Here is a 23,444-nt window from a genome sequence, read left to right on the forward strand (position 1 = left end):
TCTGTATTTTCTGTCCAGAGCCTAACCTAGAGGGAAAAGGGGAGCAGAGACCAGTGAGGCCAGGGCTACTTGGGAGGGGGCAGGGGCTGCCTACCGAAAGATTTTGAATTTTGCGGGTCCCCGTCCCCAGACTTCAGTGACCTTCTGGTCCTAAGTAACTGATTATTCTGACCAATTCTGACACCTTCTGCCTTCCGTTTATGATCATACAAATGTTCCAATTATGAAAATAATATGTGTTGCTTATAAGAATTCAGGCCATACAGAAAGGGAAAAATGAAAATCCTTCCTAAACTTGTGAGATAAGCTAACCAATGTTAACATTCCATTTGTAGTCTTCCGGACATTTTTTTTTTTTTGTACATATTCAAACTGGATCACACTAGGACTACCTTGTATAGCCTTGTTTCAATATATGATAGGCATATTTTTGTAAATAAATACAGCTTTTTGACTACTGCATAATTTTCCATTTTATAGTTGCATTATTAAACCAGTCCCCTTCTGTAGCTCATTTAAATTTATTGCAAATTTTTGCTGTTTTAACACTTGAGCCATTATCCTGGTCCGTAATTGCCTGACCATTTAAGACTAATCTTTAAAGGTAGATATATTCTCACTCATAAGTGTTTGTTTAAAAAATGTGTTCAAGGCCGGGCGCGGTGGCTCAAGCCTGTAATCCCAGCACTTTGGGAGGCCGAGACGGGCGGATCACGAGGTCAGGAGATCAAGACCATCCTGGCTAACACGGTGAAACCCCGTCTCTATTAAAAAATACAAAAAACTAGCCGGGCGAGGTGGCGGGCGCCTGTAGTCCCAGCTACTCGGGAGGCTGAGGCAGGAGAATGGCGTAAACCCGGGAGGCGGAGCTTGCAGTGAGCTGAGATCCAGCCACTGCACTCCAGCCTGGGCCACAGAGCGAGACTCCGTCTCAAAAAAAAAAAAAAAAAAAAAAATGTGTTCACATGAACTTAGAGAGTGGATTAATAGATAATGGAGACTCAGAAGTGTTAGGGGGTAGCAAGGGGGAGGAGGATAAGAAATTGGTTAATGGGTACAATGTACGTTTTTTAGGTGATGAATACCCTAAAAGCTTGACCACTATGCAATCTGTGCATGTAACAAAATTGCACATGTACCCCACAAATTGGTACCTCCTCAAAAAGGTAGATATGTTACCACAAAAAAAAAAGACTTACAGGTCATCTCATTTTATCTCTGTCTCCATTTTGAGATGTAGGTGGTGGCAGTTGATAGGGATGGGAAACAGCCCAGAAGGATCAAGCACCATATCCAGGGTCACACAGCTGGTTCGTAGGAGAACCAGGCCTGGTATTTGTGCTTGTCGGCCCCGCTTTTCTAGCAGCATACTCTTTGGGTTCTGCCCAGGAATCTCTAGGTCAGGTGTCAGCCAGAGCCCTTGGGATCTCTCAGTCATATCACATCAGTACCCAATTCTGTAACCTGAGGAAATCCAGTACCTTTCCTAGGGGTCAGTCCTCATAGTCTCCAGGAGCAAAATCCAGCCCCTTCACTGATTTCTACCATGAGTAGACTGGACTGAATATTGGGTATCACAAGGAAGGGTTGCATCTCAGCATACCATTCTCCATCCTAGCTCCTGTCTTCCTTTCCTCCCTTTCTGTTCAAATTTCCCTTCTGTGCAGAGTAATTCAGTTGACCTCCTACTCCTAGACTGGACAATGAAACCCATCAAGCCCTCCAAAGTTCATCATTAAGGGCTTCCTTTCACCCTTCCCCATCCCTGTATTAAAAAGGCATCTGATTAATAAAACCAGTAAAGAAAATGATTTTTTTCTTCAAAAATAAAAGTATGTGACAGCCATTGAGGCTGTTATGACCATCGCAGGTTTAACCTGCCTTTGCCTATTTCTTCCGTCAGGCGAAGAGCCTTTCTCCTATGGCTATGGAGGCACTGGGAAGAAGTCCACCAATAGCCGGTTTGAAAACTACGGAGACAAGTTTGCAGAGAACGATGTGATTGGCTGCTTTGCGGTGAGTGCTAGCAGCCTGTGGGAGTTGGCAGAACCAGATGTTGGGCTACAGACTTCTTTTTCAGGATACCTCTATCCATTGTCTGCCCCATATCCAGCCACTCTCGCCATACTTCTTTGTCTCTGCTTGACAGACTGGAATGTTTACTGTCATTTTGTGGGAAATTCTGTCATTCCATCTCCTCTGGTCTTGTGTGCAAAGTTTTCGGATGACACCCTGAAGAGGTTTGCAGACTTCAGGTGTGCATAGCCTTCCTCCATTCCTAGGTACCAGAGTGACATTTTCTAAACAAACCTAGGAATTTCTTATCTTTCATTGCTAGGAAATAGCCTGTCTGCTCTTGAAGGCAGTGGTATTGGCTCTTGCCCCATGTTGGCATCATCTTATCCTAAAACTTCTCCCTTTCTTCATCTCACATTGGTTGAGCCAGGCTTCCTACAGTGAACTGCCTTCTGGAAGAGTAGAGATGATGCAAAACAGAACAGCTGCTGCTGCCATACTTCAGTCTTTGAGAGCAGTGACCAGCAGTCACTATGCTGTGCAATATGGCTATCAGCTCTGGTCTGGACTCCCTGGACCCAGTTCTGTTCTTCCACTCAAGCCCTGGACAATTTACACTCCTTGTTTTTCAGTTCCCTCTAAATAAGAATCTTTGCCCCTACCTCAGAATTTCGTATGGAGTCATTAAGTTAATCCTTTAAAAGCACTTATAATAATGCCTGACACACAGTAAGTGCTCAGTAAATATGACTTAATACTGTTAACATTAGGAGTTATAAGAGATGTTTGTAAAATGTGCTGTGAGGCCCCAGAGGAAGTGACCACCCAGACGGATTCATCCTCTGAGGCTTGTTCTTTTGCCTTCCTTCATATTTGTACACACGTACTCTTTTTTTTTTTTTTTTTTTTTTTGAGATGAAGTTTCACTCTTGTTGCCCAGGCTGGAGAACAATGGTGCGATCTCGGCTTACCACAATCTCTGCCTCCTGGATTCAAGCTATTCTCCTGCCTCACCCTCCTAAGTAGCTGGGATTACAGGCATGCACCACCATGCCTGACTAATTTTGTAGTTTTAGTAGAGACGGGGTTTCTCCATGTTGGTCAGGCTGGTCTTGAACTCCTGACCTCAGATGATCTGCCCGCCTCAGCCTCCCAAATTTCTGGGATTATAGGTGTGAGCCACCACTCTGGGCCCCTTCTTTTTTTAACTTTGAGATAAATTCAAACTCAGAGAAAAGCTTAAGGATAAAGAATTCTCATAGGACCTTATCCAGATTCTAACATTTGCCACATTTGCTTTACCATTTTCATGTTTATGGTGTACATACACATAGAGTTCACTCTTCAACAACACGTGTTTGAATTTCTCTGATTCACTTACGTGCAGATTTTTTTCAATAAATATATTGGAAACTTCTTTGGAGATTTGCAACAATTTGAAAAAATAGACAAATCATATGGCCTAGAAATATTAGTAAGATTAAGAAAAAGTTAAGCATGTCATGAATGCATAAAATATAAGTAGATACTAGTCTATTTCATCATTGGCTAGCATAAAATATCCACAAATCTATTACAAAAAGTTAAAACTTATCAAAACTTGTGCACACAAACACAGACTACATGGTACCATTCACAGTTGAGAGAAATGTAAACAAACATAATAGTACAGTATTAAATCATAACTGCTTTTCCTTTTTTTGTTTTTTGTTTTGTTTTTTTTTTGAGACAGATTCTTTCTCTGTCACCCAGGCTGGAGTCTCGTGGCACGACTCGACTCACTGCAACCTCCAACTCCAGGGTTCAAGTGATTCTTGTGCCTCAGCCACCCAAATAGCTGGGATTTTTTGTTTGTTTTGTTTTGAGACGGAGTCTTACTTTGTTGCCTAGGCTGTATAGCACAGTGGCGCAATCTCGGCTCACTGCAACCTCCGCCTCCCGGGTTCAGGAGATTCTCGTGCCTCAGCCTCCTGAGTAGCTAGGATTACAGGCGCATACCACCATGCCTGGCTAATTTTTGTATTTTTAGTAGAGATGAGGTTTCACCATGTTGGCTAGGCTGGTCTTGAACTTCTGACCTTAGGCGATCCACCCGCCTCAGCCTCCCAAAGTGCTGGGATTACCAAGTGTGAGCCACTGCACCTGGCCTAATTTTTGTATTTTTAGTAGAGATGGGGTTTCACCGTGTTGGCCAAGCTGGTACTGTGTGTTGTACATCTTCATGTGAGCAGTTCTTTTCAGTAAATTGTGTATCACAGTAAAAAGTGATCTCTCGCAATTCTTGTGTATTTTTTAATTATGTTTACTGCAATATCGTAAGCCTTGAGTAACACCATGGGATCCAAACAAAGTGCCACTAGTGATGCTGCAAGTGTTTCTCAGAAACAGAAAAAAGTTATGACATTACAAGAAAAACTTGAATTGCTTGATATGCGCTATAGATTGAGGTCTACAGCTGTAGTTGCCTGCCATTTCAAGATTAATCCAGCATAAGGACACTGTAAAAAAAAAAAAAGAAAAAATTCCCAAAGCCATCACTACTGCTATGCTAGCAAGTGCTAAATCCTTGCACTTTTTATCATATATTGAAAATGCAGGGCCGGACACTGTGACTCACACTTGTAGTCCCAGCACTTTGGGAGGCCAAGGTGGGCAGATCGCTTGAGCCCAGGAGTTGAAGACCAGCTTGGCCATCATGGTGAAAACAAACTTTTAGTATTTTATAAACACAAAAATTAATTGGGTGTGGTGGTGCACGCCTGTAGTCCCAGATACTCAGGAGGCTGAGGATCGCTTGAGCCCAGGAGGTTGAGGCTGCAGTGGGGTATGATTGTCCCACTGCACTCCAACCTGGATGACAGAATGAGACCCTGACTCAAAAATAAATAAATAAATAAATAAATACTGCAGCTTTTGTGTAGGTACAGGGTGGCTATAAGAAAGGCATACCTGCCAGTTGCAGTGGCTCACGCCTGTAATCCCAACACTTTGGGAGGCCGAGGCAGGTGGATCACGAGGTCAGGAGATCTAGACCATCTTGGTACAACCCCATCTCTACTAAAAATACAAAAAATTAGCCAGGCATGGTGGCAGGCGCCTGTAGTCCCAGCTATTAAGGAGGCTGAGGCAGGAGAATGGCGTGAACCCAGGAGGCGGAGCTTGCAGTGAGCCGAGGTCGCGCTACTTCTCTCCTGCCTAGGCAACAGAGCGAGACTCTTTCTCAAAAAAGAAAAAGAAGAAAGGCATACCTATAGGCTATAATTCAAGAAAAAGTGAAGTCATTATATGACAACATAAAGCAAAAGAAAGGTGAAAAATTTAAAGCTGCTGAATTTAATGCCAGCAAAGGATGGTTTAATAACTTTAGAAAGAGGTGTGGCTTAAAAATTGTTAACAGGAAAGGCAGCTTCTGCCAACCAAGAGGCAACAAACAAGTTCCCGGGCATCATTAAGATATAATTGAAGAGAAAGGATATCTGCCTGAACAGATTATTAATGCAGAGTGCAGTGATATGATCTCAGCTCACTGCAACCTCCACCTCCCCGGTTCATGCTATTCTACCTCAGCGACCTAAGTAGCTGGGATTACACACGTGCGCCACCACACCCAGCTAATATTTGTATTTTTTGTAGAGATGGGGTTTCGCCAAATTCCTGAGCTCAAGCAGTCTGCCCTCCTTGACCTTCCAAAGTTCTGGGATTATAGGCCGGAGACGCCACGCCCAGCAAATTCTGTCAGATTTATGATCAGGACTGTTGTTACTTACAAAGCTGGTAACTCTCAAGCCCTGAATCCTCAACACCAGTTGCCAGTCTTTTGGTTGTACTACAAGGTGTGGACAATGAAAATACTTTTTCTAGATTGGTTCCATGGATGCTTTGTTTCTGAAGTTAGGAAATACCTTTCCAATATGTGGTTCCCTTTTAAAGTTCTTTTGATATTGGAGAATGCCACCAGGAACCCCATGAGTTTAGTACAGAAGGGGTCTAAGTGGTTTACTTGTCCCTAAACAATGAGCTAACCCTTGAACTTTGCAGGGGTTAGGGGCACCAACCCCCATGTAGTCAAAAATCCACGTATAGTTTTTGACTCCCCAAAACTTAACTACTGGCTGAGTGCAGTGGCTCACACCTGTAATCCCAGTACTTTGGGAGGCTAAGCTGGGCAGTTCACCTGGGCCCAGGAGTTCAAGACCAGCCTGGGCAACACAAGGAAACCCTGTCTTTACCGAAAATGGAAATAAAAATTAGCTGGGCCTGGTGGCATATGCCTGTGGTTCCAGCTCCTCAGGAGACTGAGGTGGGGGGCGGAAAAAAGCAAACTAACAGCCTACTGATAACATAAACAGTCAATTAACACATAGACTAGTGTCTACAATTTTTATGCACTCGTGACATACCTAACTTTTCCTTATTTTTTTTTTTTTTCGGTATTTCTAGTCATAGGGATCTGAGAGTTTTTTCAAATTGTTGCGAGTGTCCCAAAAATATTTTCAGTATATTTATTGAATGAAAAAAGTGTGCATGTAAGTGGACCTGCCCAGCTTGAAGCCAGTGTTGTTCAGAGTCAGCTGTGTTTTCATCTGACCCATTTGAGAGGAGGTTGTATACATCGTGTCTTCATTACTTTGGTCTGTATTCCTTCTTCCTTTTTTTTTTTTTTAATAAATGAGACAGAGTCTTGCAGCATTTTCACAGGCAGTGATCCCTCTTCTGATCAGCATGAGAATTTTGACTTGCTTTGTTTCCTGCCTTGGGTAGTTCACCCCTCCTTAGGCAACCTGATGGTCCCTGGCTCTCAGGAGGTCACCATATCAATGCCAAACTTAGTGTGGACAGCCGATCGGCATAGCGCACTACAGCCCAGAACTGGGCTCAAGCCATCCATCCCAACTAAGTAGCTGAGACCGCATGGCACTGTGCCAGGCTCGGTGTCTACTCTTTTTTTTTTTTTTTTTTTTGAGAGAAGTCTTGCTCTTGTCTCCCAGGTTTGAGTGCAATGGCTTTATCTTGGCTCACTGCGACCTCCTCCTCCTGGGTTCAAATGATTCTCCTGCCTCTGCCTCCCAAGTAGCTGGGATTAAGGTGCCTGTCACCACGCCCAGCTAATTTTTATATTTTTTAGTAGAGACGGGGTTTCACCATGTTGGCCAGGCTGGTCTCGAACTCCTGAGCTCAGATGATCCGCCCGCCTCGGCCTCCCAAAGTGCTGGGATTACAGGTGTGGGCCACCACTCCTGGTTGGTGTGTATTCTTTTTTTGAGACGGAGTCTTGCTCTGTCGCCTAGGCTGGAGTGCAGTGGTGTGATCTCGGTTCACTGCAGCTTCTGCCTCCCAGGTTCAAGTGACTCTTTTGCCTCAGCCTCCCAAGTAGCTGGGATCACAGGTGCACACCACCATACCTAGCTAATTTTTGTATTTTTAGTAGACACCGTGTTTCACCATGTCGGTCAGGCTGGTCTCGAACTCCTGACTTCGTGATCTGCCCGCCTCGGCCTCCCAAAATGCTAGGATTACAGGTGTGAGCCACCACACCCGACTGATTCTTAAGAGTAAAGATATTAATGACAGTAAAGTTATTAAATTTAAAACTTGATATAATGCTATTATCTACTGTACATTCAAATTTTCTCACTTGTCCCAATAATATTCTTTCGTCCAGTTGAGTGTCTAGTTTAGGATCTGATCTGGTCTGGGATCACATTGCATTCTCTTGCCATGTGTCTAAGTCTCATTTAATCTGAAACAGTTTCTCAGCCTTTCTTTGTGTTTCAGGATCTCAATATCTTTTTTTTGTTTTGTTTTTGAGACAGAGTTTCGCTCTGTCACCCAGTCTGGAGTGCAGTGGCACAATCTCAGCTCACTGCAACCTCTACCTCCCAGGTTCAAACGATTCTTCTGCCTCAGCCACCCGAGTAGCGGGGACTACAGGTGCGCACCACCACACCTGGCTAATTTTTGCATTTTTAGTAGAGACGAGGTTTCACCGTGTTGGCCAGGCTGGTCTCGAACTCCTGACCTCAGGTGATCCACCTGCCTTAGCCTCCCAGAGTGCTGGGATTATAGGTGTCAGCCACTGCGCCTGGCCCTCAATATGTTTCTAATAAAACATTTTTAAAATGAAAACTGTGTTTATACTCTACAAATTGTTCGGTTTTAAACCTTGGATTTTTTTCCCATATAACAGTAAATCTTGGCCATCTTTCCCTGTCCACATAGACAATATATAGCTCTAGCTCAGTTAAAATTGTTTCTTAATAGTTAATCATTGTGAATTGATTTTTTCAAGAATAGGGTTTCCAAAAAAAAAAAAATCAAGGAATGTAAAAGGGGATACAGTGTAAAGTCTTCTTTAGACACCCACCCCCCCGCCCCACCCATTTTTCACATATACCCTCCCCACTCTTTTTTTTCATCTCTTTCTCTTTTTTTTTTTTAAACTTATATGTCTTGGGGATCTTTTTATTTAATTAATTTTTTTTGAGACGGAGTTTTGCTCTTGTTGCCCAGGTTGGAGTGCAATGGCGCAATCTCAGCTCACAGCAACCTCTGCCTCAGCCTCCCACGTAGCTAGAATTACAGAGATGTGCCATCCCACCCAACTAATTTTGTAGTTTAGTTTCACCATGTTGGTCAGGCTGGTCTTGAACTCCCGACCTCAGGTGATCTGCCCTCCTTGGCCTCCCAAAGTGCTGGGATTACAAGCATGAGCCACCATGCCCGGCCTTGGTGGGGATCTTTTTATGGCACTACCAAGAGAGCTTCTTTGTACTTTTATATTGTCTGTAGTCATTGTGTGACTGTACCATAATTGATTTAACCTAGTCCCTCCCTTTAGTGGACATGTCATTACTTTTGCAGCTTTGTATTTAGTGACTGTTTAATGGCTGTCTAGTATTCTGAGGCAGGGGTTTGGGTACCCTGCTTTAATTTAGCCCATCTTCCTGTTAGTGGCTCTGAAAGTTGTTTCCTGGAACAGATAATGCTGCTCATCTTTTTTCCATTTACTGGAGTAACTTGGAGATCTTTTTGTAGCCCCACATATGGATCTCCTGTGCAATTTAGCCACTCCTACTTCCCCATTGGAGCACATTTTGCTGTGCTGGCATGAGCATTTGGCACATACAATTTTGCATTCTTGTGGGAATGTATTTCTTCTTGAAAGTTAGATTGTGAGTCAAAGGTATATTTTTAAATTTTGATAGCTACCACCAAGACTACACTCCAAACATGTTGCAGTAATTTAACTTGTCGCTGTGTGACAGTGTTTGCCAAAGTCTGTTCTTTCAGAGTATGAGGTTCTTTGGGTATGTGGCAGTATGGAACTCTAGGCCTTGACTCTTGCTTCAACCAGAACATCTCTGCATCCAGTCTTAAGATTCCTTGTATAGTTTTCTTTGTTCAGAAGATACCACAACTTTAAAAAGGCTCAGAGTGAGGAGTTGGTGGCGGTGTAAAAATCATTGGTCTCCTGGAACAAGACAGGAGGACATTGGTGTCAAACCTCAAGTTCTCAAGGCAAAACAGCCTTCCAAGTGAAGAACAGAATAACCCATTTCAGCAAACCATAAAGAGTATGATACTTAGAGCCTCGGGACAACAGAAAGAGGTGTGAGACACCAGACTGTAAAAATCGCAGGCTCTGAATTATGCGAGGCTTCAGGAGTTTGGGTCTTTAGGGCTGGGACTGACACAGAAGTGTTTTAGCAGGAACAACACAACTCCGCTTGCCTCTTGGTCAGATGGCTCTGTTGGTGGTAGATTGGTTGGTTGAGGGCGCTGGTTTTGTGCATTATGGTAAGTTCCTATAGTGAAGCTGGTGGCCATAAGGAAGGCCAACACCTTTACACAGTCATATCTGCTCTCCATGGTCTTTTTTTTTTTTTTTTTTCTGAGAAGGAGTCTAGCTGTTGCTAGGCTGGAGTACTGTGGCGCGATCTTGGCTCACTGTAACCTCCAACTCCCTGGTTCAAGCGATTCTCCTGCCTCAGCCTCCTGAGTAGCTGGGATTACAGGCACTCGCCACCATGACTGGCTAATTTTTGTATGTTTAGTAGAGATGGAGTTTCACCATGTTGGCCAAGATGGTCTTGATCTCTTGACCTCATGATCCGCCTGCCTCGGCCTCCCAAAGTGATGGGATTACAGGCGTGAGCCACTGTACCCAGCTGCTCTCCATGGTCTTGACGTGGGTGCATGCTTAGAGATGAGCAAGCATGAGAGCGTCTGACACAGAGCTGCGCACTGTGAGCACTGAGGAGGTTAATGGGAAAGCTGGTCAAGGGAGGGTGCTTCTGTCGCTTCTTGAAAGGCAGTTCCCAAGGTGGTCACCTGAATAGAGAAAGAAACTGTACTTTTATATCAGAGACTGAACCTTGTATTTTGCTCTGTTTGCTAATCTCAAGTTTTGAGCCTTTTCTTCTCTGAGATGGGCATTTAGAAAAATATTTACCAAAAGTTTTAAAAATATAAATTTTAAAGAGGACAAAAACACTAAGAAAAAAAAAGAGCCTCTCATATCCTGCAGCCAAAGCGATGTTTCCAAAACACAGTTTTGAGCAGGCTGCTCCACTATTCAAAGTAAGTCAGAGACTCTGCTCTGCCACCAGCATCAAGTTCAAATTCCTGTGGTAACTTAGAATCCCTCACATGCCGAGGTAGGCCATGTCCCCCTCCCAGCACTTCAGTCCCAGCCCCTAATTTCTAGCACAGTGCCTGGCATCTTGCAGTGATGGCTCACTGTGTGTGCTCACTTGTGTGATCACTGTGTATTAAATGTACCAGCCCATTTAGCAGAATAAACATAGGCTGTATAAAATATTATTACTCCCCCTCCCTTTTTTGATAAAGAAACAAGATGAAATAACAAAGGCCACAAGTTAGTAAAGGGTAGAACCGAAGCCATCCACCTTCTAAAACGGGGTGGGCGTGGTGACTCACACCTGTAATCCCAGCACTTTGGGAGACTGAGGCAGGTGGATCACCTGAGGTCAGGAGTTCCAGACCAGACTGATCAACATGGAGAAACCCCATCTCTACTAAAAATACAAAATTAGCTGGACATGGTTTCACATGCCTGTAATCCCAGCTACTTGGGAGGCTGAGGCAGGAGAATCGCTTGAACCTGGGAGTGGAGGTTGTGGTGAGGTGAGATTGTGCCATTGTACTCCAGCCTGGGCAACAAGAGTGAAACTCTGTCTCAACAAAAAGAGGGGAGTCTTAATTACTAACTTTAGCAATTCAATAAGTAGTTGTTACAGAATAAATGAATGTGGTCCCTGCATGGCTCTTCAGCTGTTCCTGAATCACTTCCCCCTCATCTTTTATGCCTCAGCCAACCTGACGTTGTGTTCTGTCACTGCTAGGCTTATATACAAGCAACTGAGAACCCTCCTCAGAAACTGGCTTCTAGGTTTGGCATCTTACTGAATTATGATAGAGTATCCTTGTGTCATTCCCCACTGTTTCTTAAGCTCTGTCGGTCCCAGATTACGCAGACATACGTATCAGAAAGAGTATGAACTCAGGGAACATGTTGACCAAGCTGAACTCAGTTCGAAAAGGCCCTGCTGTGGCTTTTCTTCAGCTGTTATACTCATAGACTGCCCTTTTTGGGTTTCTTTTGTTTGTTTTTGTAGAGGTGGGGTCTCTCTGTTACCCAGGCTGTACTTGAACTCCTGGCTTCAAGTGATCCTCCTGCCTTGGCCTCTCAAAGTGATGGGATTATAGGCGTGAGCCACTGCGCCTGGCTCTTTGTCAGTTTTCAGGACAGGACTGGATCACCTTTTCCTTCATCTTCATCTCAGTCTAGGCACAAGACTCAAATACTTGGAGCTTCTTTTTTTTTTTTTTTTTTTTTTGAGATGGAGTCTTGCTGTGTCGCCCAGGCTGTAGTGCAGTGGCACAGTCTTGGCTCACTGCAAGCTCCGCCTCCCGGGGTTTATGCCATTCTCCTGCCTCAGCCTCCCAAGTATCTGGGACTACAGGCACCCACCACCTCACCCGGCTAGTTTTTTGTATTTTTTAGTAGAGATAGGGTTTCACCGTGTTAGCCAGGATGGTCTCGATCTCCTGACCTCGTGATCTGCCCATCTCGGCCTCCCAAAGTGCTGGGATTACAGGCGTGAGCCACTGCGCCCGGCCGGAGCTTCTTAAAATTACCTGCTTTAGGACGGGTACAGTGGCTCAAGCCTATAATTCCAGCAGTTTGGTAGGCCAAGGTGGGAAGATCACTTGAGTCCAGGATTTCAAGACCAGCTTGGGCAACATAACAAGACCCTGTCTCTACAAAAAGCTTAAAAATTAGCCAGGTGTTGTGGAACATGCCTGTAGTCCCAGCTACTCAGGAGGCTGAGGTGGGAGGATTGCTTGAACCTGGAAGTTTGAGGTTGCAGTGAGCCCTAGCTAGGTGTGCCACTGCACTCAGCCTGGGGGACAGGGTGAGACCCTGTCTCAAAAAAAAAAACTCTTGTTTACTTGGTTCATATCCACCAACTTTGGGGTCTTAGGCAAGGAGGACTTTGAGCTGGACATTCTCTGAGATGTTCACTGATGCTGCCCAGCTTACCTGTATGTTTGGGAAGGATGCACTTCAATCTGGAAAGCTGTCCATATTCTACTCCCTGCATCTACTGTCTCCCACGTGTGACTCCCAGTGCCCATGGCAAGAGTTGGCAATCATATTCCTTTGGCTTTTTCTGCTAGGACTTTGAATGTGGAAATGACGTGGAACTGTCCTTTACCAAGAATGGAAAGTGGATGGGCATTGCCTTCCGAATCCAGAAAGAAGCCTTGGGGGGTCAGGCCCTCTATCCTCATGTCCTGGTGAAGAATTGTGCAGTGGAGTTCAACTTTGGACAGAGGGCAGAGCCCTACTGTTCTGTCCTCCCGGGGTTTACCTTCATCCAGCATCTTCCCCTTAGTGAGCGGATCCGGGGTACCGTTGGACCAAAGAGCAAAGCAGAATGTGAGGTGAGTGGGGCCAGAATGTATTGGTGGCCACCTTGCTGCCAAGACAGAGGAGACACACACACACAGGCTTGCTGCGTGAGTAGCCTTGGGGCAAGAGGCCGCTTTGTCCAGCTCCTCAGGGTTGGACTCAGAGCTGAAAAACTGCTCTGAGTGTGAGGTGAGGGCTGTTGGTGTGATCTAAGTTGAGGTCAGAGAGTCTACCTAAATCTCAGAAAGATTCCCTCTTCTTCTTAAGTGAGGCCAGAATATGGGAAAAGGAAGCTTTTCTTACAGCAGAAAAGGACACTAGGTGCTTCTTGGGGAGTGCACTGTGCCACCAAGTGTTCTTTTTTTTTCTTTAGAGACAGGGTCTCGCTCTGTCACCCAGGCTGGAGCGCAGTGGTGCGATCACGGCTTACTGCAGCCTTGACCTCCCAGGCTCAAGTGATCCTCCCACCTCAGCTTCTCGAGTAGCTGGGACCACAGGTACATGCCACTATGCCCGGCTAACTTTTTTGGCCACTGAGCTTGGCCCACCGAGTGTTCTTGAAGGAGGTTGAGTAAGTTCCACCTCTCACCCAGAGCTATCATAAGAGATAAATGACCTTTGGGATGATTTGATTCCAAGAGCTATACTAGTATCTTTTTTCTTAAAACAATATTTTTCTTGTATGTGTAAGTTATTTATGCTTGTTCTAAAAAATTAAGAAGTAAAAAAATTTTAATTTTCATAATGCCATCATCTACAAATAAGTTTACTTGCAGAGTTTTGGAGGTCATCTGTTCTTTTTAATGTGCTAAGTGCCTGTTTTATGCTCACAAACATGTATCATTGAGATTTTATGGTATAAGCATTATGATGCCCTGCCCTTTTCACTTCACATTATTTTGTGAGCTTTATCCCATCACATGAAAACCCCTCTTTGAACATCATTCTTTTTTTCTTTTTTAAAAATCTTTCAAGGAAATGAACATCATTCTTAATGACCTTACAAACTACTCACCGTTCCCCTCTAGTCGGGCATTTAAGATGCATCTGTGTTTACCAAATTCTAAATGTACTGATTAGGTGCAATTCATGTCCTTGTGTGTGCAGCTCTGTTCCTATTTCATACTTCAAGAAAGTTGTACCACTTCTCCTACCCACTCCATGGGGCCAGTCCCAGTACACAGCCTTCCCTGGGCTATTGGTGGGGAGGGGTCACATAATCCTGTAAATGGGCTGGGTTTGGTGGCAAACGCCTATTAATTCCAGCACTTTGGGAGGCCAAGGAGGGAGAAGGATCCCTTGAGTATAGGAGTTTGAGACCAGTCTGGGCAACATAGGGAGACCCTCATTTCTACCAAAAAAAGAGAGAAAAAGATTAGCTGGGTGTGATGGTGTGTGCCTGTAGTTCTGGCTACTCTGGAGGCTGATGTAGAAGGATTGCTTGAGCCTGGGAGTTCAAGGCTGCAGTGAGCTGTGATTGGGCCATTTCACGCCAGCCTGGGCAGTAGAGTGAGACCCTGTCTCAAAAAAACAAAATCCTATAAATGTTAATGATGACAGCACTTGGTTTTTTGTTTTTGTTTTTGTTTTTCCCCAAAGTCCTAGGATTATAGGCGTGAGCCACCATGCCTGGCTAGCACTTGACTTAATGCTCACCCTGTCCCAGGCACTGTGCTCAGAGTCTCACAAGCCTGATCTTTTCGAATCCCAAAACCAATAGTGTGAGGTACATGCTATTATTGCTTCCACTTTGCAGAGGCAGCCACAGCTCAGAGGTCCAGAGTCACACTCAAAACAGTCACCAACCGGCCGGGCGCGGTGGCTCAAGCCTGTAATCCCAGCACTTTGGGAGGCCGAGACGGGCGGATCACGAGGTCAGGAGATCGAGACCATCCTGGTGAACACGGTGAAACCCCGTCTCTACTAAAAAATACAAAAAAACTAGCCGGGCGAGGTGGCGGGCGCCTGTAATCCCAGCCACTTGGGAGGCTGAGGCAGGAGAATGGCGTGAACCCAGGAGGCGGAGCTTGCAGTGAGCTGAGATCCGGCCATTGCACTCCAGCCTGGGCGACAGAGCGAGACTCCGTCTCAAAAAAAAAAAAAACAACACACAGTCACCAACAAGGCGAGTGGCGCCACACCACCACGCCGCAACACCTTCTCTGTCTTATTCTTGTAGATTCTGATGATGGTGGGCCTGCCTGCTGCTGGCAAGACCACATGGGCCATCAAACACGCAGCCTCCAACCCTTCCAAGAAGTACAACATCCTGGGTACCAATGCCATCATGGATAAGATGCGGGTAAGGACAGCCACTGGACTCTCCTTACTCACCTCCCACCTACTGAGTGCTGCCCTGCAACTAAAATCACTCACCCCTCACCAATTCCTGCCTGCAGGTGATGGGCCTACGCCGGCAGCGGAACTATGCTGGCCGCTGGGACGTCCTGATCCAGCAGGCCACCCAGTGCCTCAACCGCCTCATCCAGATTGCTGCCCGCAAGAAACGCAACTATATCCTAGATCAGGTATTTAATGATGACCATTGTGTCCTCAGGAGAAGGGAGGGGACCCCTTGTGTGCCTGGGAATCTCCCTCGGGTCCTTTTTTTTTCCCCCATAATGATGATGGACTGCTGTGCTAGGGGGGGTCAGACCTTGTCATACATGATGACATGGTCCTACACACAGCTGAGCCCAGACTGGGATCATGATCTAGGCCTACTTACTACTCAGACTCATCAGCAGCCCCAAAGAACATCAGGTAAATACTGTTTAGCAAAATGGAAGGAGTATGGATTTCCGAGCCTGACAGACTGGGGCTTAAATCCCAGCGTGGCCACTCCCTAGCTCTGTGCCTTTGGGCAGCTGACTTTATCCTCTGAATCTCCATCTCTTGGTTTATAAAACAGGGATCTCAATAGCATCTGCACACCTAACACAGGACCTGGCACTTAGTAGCTGGTGATTATTGTTAACTACTCTACAGAATAGGTAGAGTAGCTTTCATGCCAACAGCAGTGCTGTAAGGTAAATGCTATTATTGCTTCCATTATATTCTCTTCACAAATACGTATGACTGGCAGGTACATACCTAAGTCATATTTTCTACCTACGTTTCAGTTAATGGTAGAGTTCTTAACATCAGGGACCTTGGAAGCTTTGCAGTTGAACATACTGTATGCAGGTGCAGGTGTATCCTTTTTACAAAAAAGAAGAATAAAAAAAACCTTAGACAATTTTTTTGTCCCTATCAGCATTCTTAAAAGGATGAGTGACCCAAAACTCATTACAGATTCCTGTCCCAGAGTAATGAGTTCGACATGGTTATTTCCTATGCAACGTCATACTTAACATTTGTCCTGAAGGCTTTCACAAGTAACAAAGGGTGTTTCCTTATTTTCTATATTTGGGGATCTGTGAATGAGCCTTTGTTCCCTTTAGCCTTGCATTTGTGCTTTCTTAAGAACCTGTAAGTGAGTAAATATGTAAACTAAGTCACACCCTGCCCTTGTAGCCTTCCTGAAGTGCCTTCCATACGTGTAGGCCTGGGTGCTTGGTGACCATAAGTTTAAAGGGCTCCTGATAAGAGTGGAGGTGGTGACAGTGTTTGGCTTTGTCACAGTGGTAGTTGGCTTGTTAGAAGGAAATCACCAGGGACCAAGTTGCCTTCACATAGGAATGAGGATCCTACACAAAACAGTTGAGCACAGGATAGTCTAAAAACCATCCATGGTTATCCCCCCAGCTCGGCCCCATCAGTACTGTATACAATCAATATTCTCTCCGCTTTGAAGATTTGTCTTTTAAACCCTTGGCCTCACTTTGCCTGATCCTCCTTGTCAGGGCATTTTAGAATTTTAGTCTGAATTGACCCCATTTGGACTCATTGTCGTGAAAGGGAGAGCAGTAATACCATTTTAACACTCTGAGGATACATACCTCTTTTGGATACCCCAGCCAGTACTCCTGCCTGTCTTTTTCTTGGTTTGCTGGTTAAATCAGCTATGAAACCCATTTCAAATATGTGGCCCAGGGTAGAAGGATTATAGTCTAGAGTGGATCATCTAACATCTCTGTCCAGGATGCTGAAGTGGGTTTTCTCTGGAAGCCAGGCCCATGACAGCTTTGCACTCTGAAGACCTACTGTCAGCCTTCTTGGCTGCTGCTGGCTTGTTCAGGGACAGGGTCTAGGGCTGTACCGGGTATGCCTGTGGTCTTCGGGGCTACCAGCCTCCTGCTTAAGGGACATGTGGGTCAGGCCAAGTGATCTGGGCCAACAGTGAGACAGAGAACCTAAACTCTGAAGGCTGGGGAGGAGGGTTCTCTGGTTAACCACAGATTGGAGGATTGACTCGGGGCCTGAAGCCATAGGCTACTCAGGCTGAGGGAGGGAGTATAAAGCCAGTGGTTTCACCTATTTTGGCCTAAACCCCAAAAGTGGGTTCCAGAAAACTCTGGGTATGAGAAAGAGGGAGAGGGAAGTTGTGTGTTTGTGTATAGAAGGTTCAGAGTAGGTCCCTGGCCAATCCTGGCACTTCCATTCCACTAGCTTTGGCAGTGACAGGTAAGTTGATGATGCATAGCTGTCTCCTGGACTAGGTGGAATTTCCAAAGGGGAAACCCATACTACAGGCAAAGTCCCTGCAGTTCCTGGATCTCAGCCCAGAACCATCTTTTGCCTCCACTAGTTTTTCCTGAGTGGTCAGACCTCCCCACATTTGGCTCTTCCAGCCTCATGTTATGTAGGTTGGCCTCAGAAATGCTCATCCTTGAGAGGGAAGGAGAGGTTGTCTGCAGAAGCCAGGTGGGCCCGTGTAAGCCAGGATTCTGCGTTTGTCTGGCCGGGACTCTACCGCCTACCCTGGGATGTAATTAGGCACAAACTCTCAGGTATATGGGGGCTTTGACCTACATTCTATGATAACCTGAGTAGCCTCTTCAGGTCATGTGGGCATCACAGCTATGGAACATCAGAGGAGAAAAAAGAGGTGGACCAGAGAGGAAACTGAGGCCTCTACAGAGGACTATAGGACTGCTAAGTCACACACTCAGTATGCTGATAGATCACAGCCCTGCTGACTTCCCAAACAGCCATAGTCTAGAATGGTTGGGGCCATGGTGGGAATCTGGGGAAGCTTTCTGGAGGTGGAATGTCTGGGTCAGGGCACAGAGGATGATTAAAAGAGTTGGGGCTTTGTTCTGAGGAGAGTGGGGAGTCATGGTTAGGCTTTCATCCAGAGGAATATGGATAAATTTACCTGGCTAGTAAAAGGCTGCAGAGGAGAGAGAAAGGGGGAGTAGAAGGCCACATTACTTCAGGTGGCTCTTTGGGGTCCTCTGTTGGAGGTGGGAAGCCTCTGGAATGAGATGCTTTCTGGCCTTGTCCCAGAGGGCCTCAAAATGGAGTACAAAAAGGAACTGACTGGCCTGCTGTGAGGCAAACAAGTTGCCCTTCTGGAGGCTTCTGGGGAGCCTCCGCAGGGCCATGTTGCCCAAACCCACCCCCGAGTAGGACACTGTTGCCTAGGAGTTCCATTAGAGGGCTCTAGCAGCCCAGAGCCAGGCCAGGCATCAGTTAGAATCAGGGCCGGATGGGTTGACATCACAGTCAGAACATGTCGTTCTAGTCCTCATTTGCATCGTGGTCAGCAGGTGCCACACTTTTGCCTGAAACAGAAACCCAGGGCTAGAACAGTGTCCCACAGTAACCTGCGTCTTATTTGCAGGCCTTGGAAAAGGGATGTTTCTTTACTTCATCCTTGACCAACCATCCCTAGAGCCTGAAGCTTATTCCATTCTTCATACTCCAGCCAGTTCTTTTCCTATAAATGTGGTTCTTTTGACTGGAATTCCCCTCACTCTGAGTTCAAAGCAAATCTTTCCTCATCATGGCCTTAACTTTGCTCCTCAGATCTACCTAGGTTTCTCCTGCTGCCAGTATGACCCTGGTGAGCTATGACAAGTGAGAGTAGACAGGGACAGTGGGGCTTGAGAGAGCCTGGGCTGTCACATCATCACTCATACCTGCTGTGTTCCCTCCTCTCTCCCTCAGACTGGTACACACCAAAACTCCCCATATAGTTTCTCTGAGAAACCCAACTCTTGTCCCTTAGTCTATGTCACAGGGGCCAGGGAACACAACCAGCCACATTTTCTCTCAGAATCAACATCTTCAAGCAGGGTGGGACTGGGAGAAGCAGGAGCTAGGCAGAGGGAACGAAAGCAACTGGAAAAGCTGACCTAGCTGTTGTGCTGGTCTCATAGCAACAGCCGCCAGCAGCCCCCAGCAACCACAGAAGTGCTGGGCTGGTCCAGGGGCTGTGACCTCACTGTGTTTGCTGTGGCAACAGCCACCAGCAGCTAATTCCCTTTCCTCCAGGAAAGCCAAGTATTTGCATTTCTGCTGGTGTGGTTTAGATCCTCTTCTTCCCTTCCCCAAGCCAAGGAGTAAGTGGAGGGAGGCACAGTCTTAAAAATCATTGCTGAGGATTCTCAGCACCTCAATTCCGAAGTGCCTGAGAAGCCATCTCTCAGAGCCTGCCCACTTCCAAAGACAAAGGCCACCTATTTATGAGTCCAATCTGCTCCGCCTCCATTCCTCCCATCCCATGAAGCTGCAGGGACTAGCTGTCTTGGCAGAATTGCTTCTCTTCTCTGTCTCCTCATCAGTACATTGACAGGGCAGTTGTACCACATGGAAGACCTCAGGACGTGTCACTCCATGCCCTGGCAGTTCAGAGGAATCAAAGTAGGATCACTTAGGAGCAAAAAAAAAAAAAAAGGCAGAATGGTCTGGGGTCATATCCATCCTGGCACCTACCTATTGTGGGCTTTTGTGTTAGAAGAAAATTATATTTAGCTGAGGAAGCCAAACTCCTTCTTCCCTATAAAAAAAAAAAAAAAAAAAAAAAAGGCAGAATGGTCTGGGGTCATATCCATCCTGGCACCTACCTATTGTGGGCTTTTGTGTTAGAAGAAAATTATATTTAGCTGAGGAAGCCAAACTCCTTCTTCCTGTGACCAGATGCCACGTTCTGTTTGCTTTTAGGAATGGAGTCAAAGAAGAGTAGCGGGGAGAGGGGACTTCACTTTTCCTCTGTAACATGATGTTCCTTTTCAAACCATTGTGGCCCAAGGACTCTTTGTGGGCCAGTGTCCAAGACCCCAAGAACAAGTATGTGTGTGCCTGTCACCCACATGACTGCCCACATCCTCCTTCATGGGGGTAGGGACACTTTGCCTGGGGGACAGGGAAGAACATTTTTTCCTGGCGCATGGTTCAGGGCCGGAGGATCTGGTTAGTTTAAGCAGCTGCACCCATGGCCCAAAACTTCCAACAGATCTGTGCTGGAGTCCCTGGCCCCTGGCTAATCCACATCCAGCACCCTGTTCCTATGTCTTAGAAGAGGATCTCTTGTAACCTTGTTTTTTCCTTGATACTTTCCACTGAGAAGCCTCTCCTGGATAGTCAGTCCTATAGGCCTTATTTTCAGATCCACTCTGGGTGTTGACTTCTTGCACTGCCCACCCCCGTTGGCACTTGCCAGAGACTTTTACATCTGCAAATCCTCTCCAGAGCCAGGACGAGGGTGATGATCCTTGTCTTTCAGACGAGGAAATTTGAGACTCAGGCTACTTGAGGACTTGTCTGGAGTCTCACAAATAGTAAAGGGCACAGCGGGGATTTCAAGCCCAAGTTTCTTCCCCAAATCCTGTGTTCTTTCCACCCTGTCTCACTGTCACTGTCTTTCTGCTTGGGAGATCACTATAAGCGTAACCTTTTCTTTGGTCTGAGTTGCTTTAAGTCAACATGACAGTATAAATATCTACCCAGTGATGACCACATCAGTGGCAGCTCACAGTTGTTGAGTGTTGGCTGTGAGCCAGGGCCTGGGCTTAGACGAGGGCTTTTACTCACATGGACTCATTCAGTCTTCACAGCAACCATAAGACATCCATGCCGTTTTCCCTTTTCAGAGCTTGATTTTACAGAGGCTGAGGCTGGGCCATCCCAGTGCACTGCCTTCTTCTCCATCAAGGTGTCTCCCGCCCTGGAGGCCACCTGTGTCCCCTACTTGAGTAGTTTCTTGCACTTTCTCAGTTGCTTTATGGACATTCTCTTACTCAGTTCTTGCCAGCCCAGGGAGGGAGGGTTTTCAACACCGTATTACAGATGAGGCAACCGCAAGGACTGGCCAAGGTGCGTTAATAGCCACACCAGGACTTGACCCTAGACTCTTTGCACCCAACTAGGCCGTATCTTCAGAATACGTTTTTTTTGTTGTTCATTTGTACATGCCCCTTTACAGATTGTTTTCCCCATCTGTGGCTTCTTTCTTGGGTGTCTGTTAGAGCCACTAAAAAATTGTCTAAATGCAGTTAAAAACTCTTTACTCCGTTTCTGCTGAGTTCCCGAGTTTCCATAGGGAGGGTACCTATATAGGTGCCTGGGTCTCACTTGTAGAGGTTCAGGCTCAGGAAGTCTCAAATGAAGTTTGGGCTGCTCACTTTTTAAGTAGTGTCCACGTGATTCAAGTATACAGGCTGAGTCTATGGAACCCTGAGTCCAACAGAGGTAGAACCCATTCCCAAAGGGCCTAACATGAAGGAGGTATTCAATAAATGGAAGCTGATGTTGTTACTGCTCTCAACCACATATGTGCTAGAGCACTGCTGTGCCAGCACCAGCCCAGGACACACCTGCCATCACTTAGAGGAAGAGAAGGAAACATTAGGAGCAAAACTGCACTTGTGAGAAGCAGAGACTCCTGACCTGTCGAGCTTGCTGGTTAGAAGCTTGTGGGTGAGGCTGATGTTTCAGAGAAGGACTGAGGGAATAAAAGAACCAATGTTAATGAGAACAAGCTACAAAACTGTCCAAAAGAGCTGGTTAATTAGTAGCATAGCTAATCTATAGGTATTATACAGCCATTAAAAAAGAATACTGCACAGAAAAACTTTAGAGAAAGTTTCATGTTACATGAAAAACAGCCTTAGGGGGATGTGCATAATACAATTCTTTTTGTGTAAGAAATCACATAGATACTTCTAAAAGCGCACAGAAGAAATTCATTCTTCATTCTCTCTGGAAGTAGGGCTGGCACTAAGGGAATGCAGGGCTTTTTCCTCTAAACTTTATGCCTTATACTGTGAATTTTTTTACCAAGAGTATGTATTAACTTTTAGAATAGGGGAAAGAAATTGTAAGGCCCAGTACCAAGAGCAAATAGGATTAAAAAGCAAAGTCCCAACCATTAGGAGTCCTTTGCCCTGTGCCTGTCTGCAGCCACTTACCTAAGTCAGTTCATTTGCTGAGGGTGACTCAGGAATCTTCAAAGTAAAGAAGAGCTGTTTCCTGAGTTTCTCTGCTTACAAGGAGCACTAATATCCTTTTCTCAGTCCCTGGCCTACATAATACCCCTCAGAGGAAAAAACCAACTCTTAATGTACCATCTCTTGCCTCTTCTGTTACCTTACCTTAGACAAACGTTTATGGGTCAGCCCAAAGACGAAAAATGAGACCATTTGAAGGCTTCCAGCGCAAAGCCATTGTGATTTGTCCCACTGACGAGGACCTAAAAGACCGAACAATAAAGCGAACCGACGAGGAAGGGAAGGATGTCCCAGATCATGCGGTCTTAGAAATGAAAGGTAGGAAATGAGTGCTTCCCAGAGGAACATCACCACGGGGTCCTGGAGAGAAGAAGCTCTTTACTCAGTTTGCCCTTCCCTGGCTCCCTAATGATTTCTTTTTTGATCTTATTCTTTCTTTGCTTCTACTTTGTCCCTTCCTTGTCTACCATAGCTGTGAATGGAAAAGCTACCCATTTCTCTTGTGTCGGGGTTTTCTTTTTTCTTTTTTTGAGGTGGAGTCTTGCTCTGTCGCCCAGACTGGGGTGCAGTGGCGCGATCTCGGCTCACTGCAACCTCCACCTCCTGGGTTCATGCCATTCTCCTGCCTCAGCCTCCCAAGTAGCTGGGACTACAGGCTCCCGCCACCACGCCCAGCTAATTTTTTGTATTGATGGGACGGGGTTTTACCATGTTAGCCAGGATGGTCTCGATCTCCTGACCTCATGATCCGCCCACCTCGGCCTCCCAAAGTGCTGGGATTACAGGCTTGAGCCACCGCGCCCGGCCTTGTTGTCGGGGTTTTCAGGTGGGATGGGACTGGGGCAGCATGAGGGAAAGGATGTATGCAAGCTAAAGCTGAAATCCTGCGTGCTCACCCTGCCTCTGGCCCCAGATGGGCTGACTGTGGGCAAGCCTCAGTTTGTTTCTCAGTAAAAATAGGGATGGTGGTGCCATCTGTCTGACCCATTCCCTGGGGTGAGGCCTGAGGAAGCTGAGCACTGTGGCTAGGTGGATCTTAGCCACCTTTTCAGAAAAGGGAGGAGTCTTTGTTAACCCCTGACAGCAGGCTGAGGAGTTGGGGCTTTTTCTACCTCTTTCTTCTCTCTCTCTTTTCTCTCTCTCTCTCTCTCTCT

The 23,444-nt window shown here is 46.0% G+C and overlaps 1 protein-coding gene across 1 annotated transcript in view; it reads left to right on the forward strand.

The window, feature by feature from the left end:
* HNRNPUL1 (heterogeneous nuclear ribonucleoprotein U-like 1) overlaps positions 1–23,444 on the forward strand; it is a 50,976-nt gene that overhangs the window by 16,813 nt on the left and 10,719 nt on the right. The window contains exons 8-12 of the mRNA XM_011936528.1: positions 1,904–2,016; positions 12,721–12,987; positions 15,135–15,257; positions 15,355–15,483; positions 22,440–22,608. Coding sequence (XP_011791918.1) covers positions 1,904–2,016; positions 12,721–12,987; positions 15,135–15,257; positions 15,355–15,483; positions 22,440–22,608 — 801 coding nt within the window. The remainder of the gene's footprint in view (positions 1–1,903; positions 2,017–12,720; positions 12,988–15,134; positions 15,258–15,354; positions 15,484–22,439; positions 22,609–23,444) is intronic.

This window comes from Colobus angolensis, unplaced genomic scaffold (assembly GCF_000951035.1).
Source record: "Colobus angolensis palliatus isolate OR3802 unplaced genomic scaffold, Cang.pa_1.0 Scaffold154, whole genome shotgun sequence".
NCBI classification, from domain to species: domain Eukaryota; kingdom Metazoa; phylum Chordata; class Mammalia; order Primates; family Cercopithecidae; genus Colobus; species Colobus angolensis.